Raw genomic sequence first — 12,798 nt, forward strand, 5'->3', positions numbered from 1 at the left:
TTTAAATGTCACTAATAGGTTTTGTCAGTCGGGTGACATGCAGTGACTGGTCCACGTTCGAAGTCACTGAATTCTTCTGAGCGACCGATTCTCCTGTTACAGCTTCTTTACTGACAACACAACACTCCCTACCTCCTTTTAATCTGGCGGGTCCACCTCTCGTGAGATCTAGTGGTCAGTTCCGCATTACGTAGGGATGCACGTATACGTTTGGTCAGATAGTGTTTGCGTGCAGCTGTATGAAGACGGCTGTTGTTATCGTGGAAGACAGGTGTGTCCACAGTATACTCGTTATGAAGGTGTAGAAGAAAGGACGACTCTTGGTCGCCAGATGCTGAAGTAAACAACCGTCTCCGCGTTCACGGTCACCTGAACGAGAGGGCCCAAGTCATGGTACGAGAAACACCCCCAAAGACCAGAGAACCACCCTGGCCTCAACTGCACTCTCCCAAAACATGAGAGAACCATCCTGCCCTGGGGTGCACTCTCCATACACTCTAGGTTAATAGCTTCATTGGGTCGTCGCGTATTTCTCGCCTTGCAGCATTCGAAGAGAGCCAAAATTGCGACTAGTTGCGCAACACTATGCACAGCCAATCAACTACTGTTCAGGTTATCTGTTGCTATTTTGCCGATTTTAAACGACTGTATTGACAAGACGAGACACTCGTCTCCGGTAATTGTCGATTAGAATCCTTTTACGAAAAATGTTCATTCGCAGTGTTATGTAGGTGTGGATGGTACACGATTCCTGGCAAACGTCATCGACAGTCCGTTTCGATATACTGCTCGTAATAAAACTGAACAACTTCCCTCATGTTGTGTTCATGGGAAAGTTCAAACACGATAGCTCTGACATTCTGTCACGTCGACCAATCTTCCTGCGCTGATTCCGTACAATCATACAACAACACACGTACTCACTATTTTACTGCCATGACTTGCGTCAGCGGTGGGGAGTCACATGAGCGCTTAGTTACAGTTCTATGCATCACTCAAAAGCGATCAGTGACTAAAATTTGGTTCGGTTACTTACAAAGGCTATGAAAACGTTTCCGTTCAAAATCCATACAAGCCCCTTGCATATACAGGGTCAGCATCAATAAAACAGGCAAACTGCACCGACGGATTCCTGACTGGGAATGGAGGAAAACAAGGTCCTAAGAAAATGTGTCCAGAAATGCATCGTTGTCACGGTTGATGGCACTGACAGTTCCTCCGACCACGTGCCGTGTATTCCTTATGTGCTATAGGTGATAGGGAGAATAGAGGTTGTCATGCAGCACACACATAATCGTACTGTGGCCTGCACCATGTTGGCGGGCCACTTACCTGGAACTGGGTTCTTCTCAATATCGTGTAGAAGCAGGTCCTTCAGATCTGGTGTATGGACAGTTTGCAGCCTCCTTGCATGTTCGTCTGTCCGAAAGGACACATGGTCACACAGACGCCCAGAAAAGGCTTCAGATGTTGCCTGATGTGGTTGGTGTCCGTGAGGGTGCTTGTTTTGGGATAGCCGTGCTGCCTCTCGACCGTCTGCTTGGCCGTACACGAACACCACCTCGGCTTGTTCCCGAAACATTGTGCTGCTTACAGTACGCTACATCCATCACACCGCCACGTATGGCACGTGGTCAGAAAAACTGTCATCATCAGTGCCATCTACAGTGTATAACTGCCCACGTCGTGTTGTGCCGACTCCACTGCAGCTTGAATGGATTTTTAAGTTTGTTTTATATGCCCGACTTCTAATTTCACCACACAGGTCTCCAGGGTTGAGCAGTTATTGCCCGATGACGACACGCAATACAGTTTGTAAAAACCGGAGTTCGCCGTTATTAATTATGTTTTTAGATTTAATTTTATTACTCGTACAGAGACAACGTTCCTTTGTTTAACAGCGCGTCGTCAAAATAAGTACGAAATGCTAATGTCTTTGCAACACATAATTTCGACTATTGAGTTAAAGTTCGTACCTGTTTTGCCATTTTAGAGAAGAGAAACCTTAAGCGCTTCTGCTTCTATAGTCTCAGTATCAAATGTTCACTAATTTCAATTTACTTCCTATCTCAGTTCAGTATTTAACACAAATTATACATCAATATCATATCAGAGATATTACGTCGGTTCCACACTAACGGAATAACACGTAATTGTCATTTAACATTAGTTTTATTAATAATCCTTTCTCTTATGACGTAAATGTTAACGAATGATCACTATCTAGGAGGAGAGGGACTGATCCTAAACATGAGATAATAGCTTTTAATAAGCCCGCAATCGTTAATTAAATAAAAAATCACGTTCAAAGATGATATGCGAACAACTTTCGTTACATTCTGTCGCCCACAATTCAAATTAACACTGACGTTAACCCCTTTTCTCGGAACATCGAATCGTAACTATTATGTGAAAGTTTATTCTAGTCCCCGAATTTGTTCCTTTCAGATACGTGCACGACCGAACAGCAGAACGAAACACAGACGACTTCTTTTAACAACCGACACAACGCAATGACGTTACATTACGACAATGTCCACCCAATGAACATCTCTTTGACTTTATCTTTTCTACTCTGCTTGATTGAATTATTCCTAATTACAATTTATTCAGCTATTTAACGAACACATTTAACAGAAAATAAAATAAATTTATCCCAACGTAAAAGATCCGTTATAAGTGGCAAAGATGCATTTCCGGAAAAATGTTCATCAGACCTTTTTTCCGTTTCCACTCAGGAATCCGTCCTTGCAGTATGTCGGTTTTATTAATGTTGACGCTTTGTATGTCTGTCCTTATGTACCCATACCTCAGTTGCTCTGAGTTGTATATACGATGCAGCAACACCCACAGTCGGAAGCTTTTTGACCGCCCTTATATTTACTCTTTCTACATGTCCAAGGCATGAATATTACATTACTGGTAGAGTATTAATAAAATACACAAGCAGATTAATGACTAACAAAAAATGAATTACAGAGAAAAGTCAATAAAATACATACATGAAGTACTAACAACAAAAACACAGGAATTAATATTTACAACGGGCATTCATAAATTCAGGCAGAAAGATAAAAAATAAACAGCAACATAATTCTCTTCATAATCTGTGGAGTGTGCGGAGTTCTGCGGTTTTATTTGCTGTTTTGTTAGCAGTATCCATCAGTTTCTTGCAGACTAACAGGTGTTGTTAGTATTGTAGATCACCACACTATCCAAATCTGATCATCACTACTGAGGCACCATTTCCTAAGGCTGACTTTGAATCGTGACACCCCAATTCTCAGCTTGCCACACAAGGTAGGTGTGAAGCTGCGACTCGTTGCTGTTTGACATTCGCTCGGCGGGCTCCAGGCAAATAAAAATGGTTCAAAAGGCTCTGAGCACTATGTGACTTAACATCTGAGGTCATAAATTCCATAGAAGTTAGAACTACTCAAACCTAACTAACCTAAGGGCATCACACACATCCATGCCCAAGGCAGGATTCGAACCTGCGACCGTAGCAGGCGCACGGTTGCAAACTGAAGCGCCTAGAACCGCTCGGCCACACTGGCCGGCTTCCAGGCACAGAATCTAGCCAATGTTTCATTAGGCGAGTTCCTGGAGATGAAAGAATTGCTGTAGTGGTCTGAATGAAGCTCTTTCTTGATGTGTGTCTTCGTCGTTGAGGCTCTTGTACAAGCAAGCGATCTCTCGAATCAGTTTCCTGTTCTTATCCGTTTCTGAAGCTGCTACCCTGCGAAAATCTGGCGGTGCTGTACCTTTAGTTTGGTACATTTTATTAATAAAGCCTAAGTTAGTCGTAGGCAGCCTGTAACAATGTATCCAGTCTCACTCGAACCTGTATCAATGTTTTGACATATACAGAATTTAGACAAAATGCTGCAAAACATGTGTTAAATCTTATGGGACTTAACTGCTAAGGTCGTCAGTCCCTAAGCTTACACACTACTTGTTGTTGTTGTTGTTGTTGTTGTGGTCTTCAGTCCTGAGACTGGTTTGATGCAGCTCTCCATGCTATTCTATCCTGTGCAAGCTTCTTCATCTCCCAGAACCCACTGCAACCCACATCCTTGTGAATCTGCTTAGTGTAGTCATCTGTTGGTCTCCCTCTATGATTTTTACCCTCCACGTTGCCCTCCAATACTAAATTGCTGATCCCTTGATGCCTCAGAACATGTCCTACCAACCGATCCCTTCTTCTGATCAAGTTGTGCCACAAACGTCTCTTCTCCCCAATCCTATTCAATACTTCCTCATTAGTTATGTGATCTACCCATCTAATCTTCAGCATTCTTCTGTAGCACCACATTTCGAAAGCTTCTATTCTCTTCTTTTCCAAACTATTAATCGTCCATGTTTCACTTCCATACATGGCTACACTCCATACAAATACTTTCAGAAGAGACTTCCTGACACTTAAATCTATACTCGATGTTAACAAATTTCTCTTCTTCAGAAACGCTTTCCTTACCATTGCCAGTCTACATTTTATATCCTCTCTAGTTCGACCATCATCAGTTATTTTGTCCCCAAATAGCAAAATTCCTTTACTACTTTAAATGTCTGATTTCCTAATCTAATTCCCTCAGCATCACCCGACTTAATTCGACTACATTCCATTATCCTCGTTTTGCTTTTGTTGATGTTTATCTTATATCCTCATTTCAAGACATTATCCAGTCCGTTCAACTGCTCTTCCAAGTCCTTTGCTGTCTCTGACAGAATTACGATGTCATCGGCGAACCTCGAAGTTTTTATTTCTTCTCCATGAATTTTAATACCTACTCCAAATTTTTCTTTTGTTTCCGTTACTGCTTGCTCAATATACACATTGAATAACATCGGGGAGAGACTGCAACCCTGTCTCACACCCTTCCCAACCACTGCTCCCCTTTCATGCCCCTCAACTCTTAGAACTGGCATCTGGTTTCTGTACAAACTGTAAATAGCCCTTCGCTCACTATATTTTACCCCTGCCACCTTTAGAATTTGAAAGAGAGTATTCCAGTCAACATTGTCAAAAGCTTTCTCTAAGTCTACAAACGCTAGAAACGTAGGTTTGCCCTTCCTTAATCTAGCTTCTAAGATAAGTCGTAGGGTCAGTATTGCCTCACGTGTTCCAATATTTCTACGGAATCCAAACTGATCTTCCCCGAGGTCGGCTTCTACTAGTTTTTCCATTCGTATATAGATAATTCGCGCTAGTATTTTGCAGCTGTGAGTTATTAAACTGGTAGATCGGTAATTTTCACATCTGTCAACACCTGCTTTCTTTGGGATAGGAATTATTATATTCTTCTCGAAGTCTGAGGGTATTTCGCCTGTCTCATACATCTTGCTCACCAGATGGTAGAGTTTTGTCAGGACTGGCTCTCCCAAGGCCGTCAGTAGTTCCAATGGAATGTTGTCTACTACTTAACCGAAATTATCCTAAAGACAAACACACACACCCATGCACATGGGAGGACTCGAACATCCGCCGTGACCAGCCTCACAGTCCATGACTGCAGCGCCTTAGACCGCGCGGCTAATGCCGCGCGGCAAACTCGTGCAGAATATTGTACGTACAAGGTGGTCAAAGGATGCCAAAAATCCTAATTTCAGTCCAAAGGCTTAACTGATATTATTCTAATACCATGCTCTGAAAAAAGACGTTGTCCTTTCTTGTCCTAGTGGTGGAACGACCTGCCGCTGGCATTCCTCCTCAGGGTACGCACGGTCGTCTGAAATCTCATTTTGATCATTGAGAATATGTTCCAAAGTGCTTCGAACTTCTACTCTGCCATTAGGTTTCTTTACAGTACACCGGCCGGCCTATTTTTAGTAGCTGTGTGTCCGGTTATGAAGTCTCGTAACCGGTTGTCCCTGAGTAGTATTAGTACGCAATCTGACTGCATAGAATAACAATAAAGAATGAAGGGAAATTTCCGTTAACACAATTGATGAATTAAGTCCCCAGCAACTATAAAAGCTACGAAACAACAAAGCGCAAGTGTAACTGTTCTGTGTGTGGAAGTGTGACTCAACGTACACGTATCTGGCTCGGTTCTTCCTCAATACGACAAGATATTTTAAACAACATTGACAAGGAAGTAATTAAAAAACAGAAATACTATAATTGCACATAGAAACCAGAATTACAGTCTAACACATCAACACAAGCCAGATGCTTTGTTGACTGAACCTGTGACCAAGAGGCATTGTTATTTAGGAAACTGAAATATTTTTTTTGTTACCTTCATATATATTGACGAAAAATACACTGTGATCATTACAACATCCCCAATCAAACAGCATCTGCTGTCTCGCCCAACAGAACAACTGCACACGACATGCCCTCAACTAGTACCGCTATCAACACCCTCTCAACAAGCACTGCCCCCGGCAACCGTTGAACTACAACTGCCCATGGCAACTTCTGAACTACCACTGCCAGTGGAGGCGGCTAAATAATACTCTTTGGCGCAATCTCTGGCGCTGTGACTCAGTGTAGCCACCTTTCAAAACACACACACACACACACACACACACACACACACACACACTGGTGATCTCTGGGTCGTTTTCTGTACCGCAACTTCCCATCTGCTGTCCTGAAGAACTGAGTCGGCATCCCTCCATAATATAATGAGTGACATGTTGAGCTCAGAATGAGGAAGAGGTGTTAGTACTGTGCTATGCATAGCTTGGGTGTAAGTATTTCTAGAAAGGAAAAAAAGCAGGAAAAAACATAAACTGAAGGTGTCATGTGGAATGTTCGATATTTTATATTTATTATTATTATTATTATTTATTTGTATAACATTCTTTATCAAATCATGAGATAATAGGTTTCAATGAGCCCGCAATCGTTAATTAAATAAAAAATCACTTTCAAAGATGATATGTGAGCATGTCTTAGCTAAGTAATCCTTCAATGTATAAAATGTATTGCATAACAGGTACTTTTTAGCTGCCTTTTTTGGCAATTTCTTTAATCTCTTTTGGTAATTTATTGTACAATTTTATTTCTTGGTAGAAAATGCTGTTTTGAGTTCCATGTTTATTTTTTCTTGGTAAATGTAAGTTGTGTCTATCTCTTGTTGCAACGTCATGGACAGAGCTGTTTGTGCAGTAATTACCAACGTTATTTTTGATGTGTACAACTGACTGGTAAATGTATTCACATGGAGCAGATAAAATACCCAGTGTTCTGAACAGATCCTTACAATGAACTCCACTAGTATTTTTGGTTATTACTCTTATGGCTGTTTTCTGGAGTTTGAAAACTGTGTTCATATTTTGTTCATTTGTTCCCCAAAAAATAATTCCAAAGCTAAGAATTGAGTGTACATATGAATAATATGTAACTAAAAGACACTGCATGTTACACACTGATGATAGAATTCTCAGGGCATAACATGTTGATGACATTCTGTTCGCAAGTACCTTTGTATATTCACACTGGGAATCAATAATCATTCCTAGAAATGTTGCATTTGTTACACTGTCTATAGAGGTGCCATCTACATTTAATTAAATATTGTCCGTTTTGCTCTTCAAAGTCAAATTCATGGCATTAGTTTTCTTTATGTTCAATGTCACTTTATTACTTATTGACCAAACATAAACTTCCTTGAGAGTTTCATTTGCTTTCTCAGCAAAGAGTTCTCTCGTTTTTTTCAGTGACTATAATATTTCTGTTATCAGCGAAGAGGATTTTTTCACTATGAGTAATACTACTGGGAAAGTCATTGATTTATATCAGGAACAGTATTGGTCCTAATATGCTACCCTGTAGAACCCCTACATTAATGTATTTTGGTTCTGATAAGTGTTTTACTAAATGTTTAGTATATCTACTCTTTGTACCCTGTCTCTTAGGTATGATCGAAACCAGTCGTTACCTACCCCTGTTATTCCTAACCCTAGTAATTTATTTAATAGAATCTTGTGGTCGACTGTACCAAACGACTTTGAAAGATCCAAAAATATGCCTATGACACATTCATCTTTATCAAGAGCATCATGTACAACTTTGAATAGTTGCAATGAGCTACGTTGTTGTTATGTGGTGTACGCTATATAGGGTGTTACAAAAAGGTACGGCCAAGCTTTCAGGAAATATTCCTCACACACAAAGAAAGAAAATATGTAATGTGGACATGTGTCCGGAAACGCTTACTATCCATGTTAGAGCTCATTTTATTACTTCTCTTCAAATCACATTAATTGTGGAATGGAAACACACAGCAACAGAACGTACCAGAACGTTACAGGAAATGTTCAAAATGTTCTCCGTTAGGGAGGATACATGCATCCACCCTCCATTGCATGGAATCCCTGATGCGCTGATGCAGCCCTGCAGAATGGCGTATTGTATCACAGCCGTCCACAATAGGAGCACGAAGAGTCTCTATATTTGGTACCGGGGTTGCGTAGACAAGAGCTTTCAAGTGCCCCCATTAATGAAAGTCAAGAGGATTGAGGTCAGGAGAGCGTGGAGGCCATGGAATTGGTCCGCCTCTACCAATCCATCGGTCATCGAATCTGTTGTTGAGAAGCGTACGAACACTTCGAATGAAATGTGCAGGAGTTCGCCACATGTTGTGTCGTACTTGTAAAGGCACATGTTCTAGCAGCACAGGTATGAAATCATAATAACGTGCTCCATTGAGCGTAGGTGGAAGAACATGGGGCCCAATCGAGACATCACCAGCAATGGCTGCCCAAACGTTCACAGAAAATCTGTGTTGATGATGTGTCTGCACAATTGCGTGCGGATTCTCGTCAGCCCACACATGTTGATTGTGAAAATTTACAATTTGATCATGTTGAAATGAAGTCTCTTCCGTAAAGAGAACATTTATACTGAAATGAGGATTGACACATTGTCGGATGAACCATTCGCAGAAGTGTACCCGTGGAAGCCAAACAGCTGCTGATAGTGCCTGCACACGCTGTACACGGTACGGAAACAACTCGTTCTCACTTAGCACTCTCCATACAGTGGCGTGGTCAACGTTAACTTGTACAGCAGCAACTTCTCTGACTCTGACATTGGAGTTATCGTCAACTGCACGAAGAATTGCCTCGTCCATTGCAGGTGTCCTCGTCGTTTTAGGTGTTCCCCAGTCGCGAGGCATAGGCTGGAATGTTCCGTCCTCCGTAAGACGCCGATCAATTGCTTCGAACGTCTTCCTGTCGGGACACCTTCGTTCTGGAAATCTGTCTCGATACAAACGTACCGCGCCAATGCTATTGCCCCGTGCTAATCCGTACATCAAATGGGCATCTGCCAACTCCGCATTTGTAAACATTGCACTGACTGCAAAACCACGTTCGTGACGAACTATAACCTGTCGATGCTATGTACTGATGTGCTTGATGCTAGTACTGTAGAGCAATGAGTCGCATGTCAACACAAGCACCGAAGTCAACATTACCTTCCTTCAATTGGGTCAACTGGCTCTGAATCGAGGAAGTACAGTAGATCCTGACGAAACTAAAATGAGCTCTAACATGGAAAATAAGCGTTTCCGGACACATGTCCACATAATATCTTTTCTCTATTTGTGTGTGAGGAATGTTTCCTGAAAGTTTGGCCGTACCTTTTTGTAACACACTGTATATGTCCATAACACAATAAACATGCCTTTCCGACCATTTGTTCCCTGTTTCAATATAATCGGCTGTGGAGTCGCTGTTTGATCCAAGAGGTTTGAGACAGCACGTATAAACAACCTAACACTAACTTCAGCTTCAAGGAACAGGGTTTTACTCTCAATCTACAAAGCTGGTAACAGGTGACTTTTACTTCCGCAACACGTGGGACAGTATTAACCACTTGAGCAAGCGACGTACGCCTTGAGGACGTGTCCACGTGGGACGCTGACCCCCGTGCGTGTCCACAGTGCGTGCGGAGGCTGCCCCAGCAATCAGACGGCGTGCTTCGCACCGCAGTGCGTCGCTGCAGACGGCGTCGAGCGGGGGTTCATCGCCGTCAACCGACGCCTGCCCGGACCTTCCATACAGGTGAGCCTGGGCGCCTTCCCCTTCTCTCCTCTGAAACACCGTAAACTGTTTTCGGTGCGTTTAATTTGGATTTACGAGGGTGAGTCAAATCAAAAAATTAAATATGATTTATTGTGCAAAAGTGGTACTTTTCCACATAATCTCCCCCACGCTCAACGAAAGTCCTCCAGCTCTTACAAAGCGCATAAATTCCTTTAGAAAAAAATTCTTTTTGTAGTCCGTGCTACCACTCATGCACAGCGTGGCGTACCTCTTCATCAGAACGGAACTTCTTTCCTCCCGTTGCGTCTTTGAGTGGTCCAGACATATGGAAATCAGAATGAGATTTTCACTCTGCAGCGGAGTGTGCGCTGATATGAAACTTCCTGGCAGATTAAAACTGTGTGCCGGACCGAGACTCGAACTCGGGACCTTTGCGTTTCGCGAGCAAGTGCTCTACCTGGTAGAGCACTTGGCCGCGGAAGGCAAAGGTCCCGAGTTCGATCCTCGGTTCGGCACACAGTTTTAATCTGCCAGGAAGTTTCATATGGAAATCACTTTGGGCAAGGTCTAGTGAGTATGGTGGATGAGGAACACACTCAAAATGCAAGTCTGTGATTGTTGCAACTGTTGTGCGGGCAGTGTGGGACCTTGCATTGTCATGTTGCAAAAGGACACCTGCTGACAGCAACCCACGTCGCTCTGATTTGACTGCAGGCCGCAGATGATTTTTTAGGACATCTGTGTATGATGCACTGGTGACAGTGGTCCCTCTAGGCATGTAATGCTCCAAAATGACGCCTTTTTCGCCCCAAAATAGAATCAGCATAACCTTCCCCGCTGATGGCTCTGTTCGAAACTTCTTTGCTTTTGGTGATGAGGAATGCCGCCATCCCTTGCTCGTTCTCTTCGTTTCCGGTTGGTGTTAAGTGAACCCAGGTTTCGTCCCCAGTAACGATTCTTGCAAGGATTCCATCACCTTCTCGTTCAAAGCGCCGAAGAAGTTCTTCACAAGCATCGACATGTCGTTCTCTCATTTCAGGAGTCAGCTACCGTGGCACCCATCTTGCAGACACTTTGTGAAACTGGAGCACATCATGCAGAATGTGGTGTGCTGACCCATGACTAATCTTTAAGCATGCTGCAATGTCATTCAGTGTCACTCGGCGGTTTTCGTTCACTATGGCTTCAACTGCTGCAATGTTCTGTGGAGTGACAACTCTTTCTGCGTGACCTGGACGAGGAGCATCTTCCACTGAAGTCACACCATTTGCAAACTTCCTACTACATTCGTAGTCTTGCTGCTGTGACAAACATGCATCACCGCACTGAACCTTCATTCTTCGATGAATTTCAGTAGGTTTCACACCTTCACTACGCAAAAACCGAATAACAGAACGATGTTCCTCCCTGGTGCAAGTCGCTAGTGGGGCGGCCATCTTTATACCGATACTACGACGGTATGTGTGCATCTGCACTATGCTGCCACCTACAGGCCATTCTGCACGCTGTTTGTAGCACGTTTACCAACTTACAGGATAACGGCGTGAAATTTCGATTTGTTATTACAAATTTAAGGTTTTCATTTGACTCAACCTCGTATGTTGGGTCTTTTGTCACTGTACGCTAACAAAGGAAGCATACACCAACAGGTGTGCCGGCCGCGGTGGTCTTGCGGTTCTAGGCACTACAGTCCGGAACCGCGGGACTGCTACGGTCGCAGGTTCGAATCCTGCCGCAGGCATGGATGTGTGTGATGTCCTTAGGTTAGTTAGGTTTAAGTAGTTCTAAGTGCTAGGGGACTGATGCCCTAAGATGTTAAGTCCCATAGTGCTCAGAGCCATTTGAACCAACAGGTGTCGGGCGTGGTGGTCTAGACTTAAGGGATAAAGGGCGTGTCTGGAAAGTTGAAGATCGTGGGCTCCAATATCAGTCGGAACACGGAATATTCTACTCAGCCTTTAAAGGTAGCCTTCACCTCTCAATGACGTGAAGATGTTGCGTTAAAGTGTAGGTCTCCTGTCCTCGGTGGGATTGTTTCGGTAGGTCAGGGGCAGGCAGGACTTGCTCCAGGTTGTTGAGCACTATGAGACTTAACATCTGAGGTCATCACAGCCCTACAACTGCTTAAACCTTAATAACCTAAGGATATCACGCTCATACATTCCCGATGCAGGATTCGAACCTGCAACCGTAGCAGCCGTGCGGTGCCGGACTGAATCGCCTAGAACCGTTCGACCACAGCGGCTGGCTGTTCTTGAGCCACATGGAAGGATTATTAAATTCAGCAGGTAATGGAATTTACTTGCATGTAGCACGACTGTAGTGTACACTTAGCTGTTACAAGCACTTCTTTAGTACGATGTGCTTCTCAAGCGCTTCCGAGAAATCAGCGGTCATATGAGTCTCGTGAACACCACACCAGAGTGCTAACAGTCGAACAGTGAAGTTATTGCAACTGGTGTTAACAGTATTGCGTTCGAACATCACTATTTCAAATGTTCAAATGTGTGTAAATTCCTAAGGAACCAAACTGCTTAGGTCATCGGTCCCTAGAATTACACACTACTTAAACTAACTTATGCTGAGAACAACACACACATCCATGCCGAGGAAGGACTCAAACCTCCGGCGGGAGGTTCAAATGGCTCCGAGCACTATGGGACTTAACTTCTGAGGTCATGAGTCCCCTAGAACTTAGAACTACTTAAACCTAACTTACCTAAGGACATGACACACATCCATGCCCGAGGCAGGATTTGAACCTGCGACCATAGCGGTCGTGCGGTTCCGGAGTGA

General features: G+C 43.3%; 1 protein-coding gene across 1 annotated transcript in view; it reads left to right on the forward strand.

The window, feature by feature from the left end:
• LOC126355722 (uncharacterized) overlaps positions 1–12,798 on the forward strand; it is a 169,776-nt gene that overhangs the window by 44,621 nt on the left and 112,357 nt on the right. The window contains exon 3 of the mRNA XM_050006089.1: positions 9,900–10,020. Coding sequence (XP_049862046.1) covers positions 9,900–10,020 — 121 coding nt within the window. The remainder of the gene's footprint in view (positions 1–9,899; positions 10,021–12,798) is intronic.

The sequence above is a fragment of the Schistocerca gregaria genome, chromosome 3, assembly GCF_023897955.1.
Source record: "Schistocerca gregaria isolate iqSchGreg1 chromosome 3, iqSchGreg1.2, whole genome shotgun sequence".
NCBI classification, from domain to species: domain Eukaryota; kingdom Metazoa; phylum Arthropoda; class Insecta; order Orthoptera; family Acrididae; genus Schistocerca; species Schistocerca gregaria.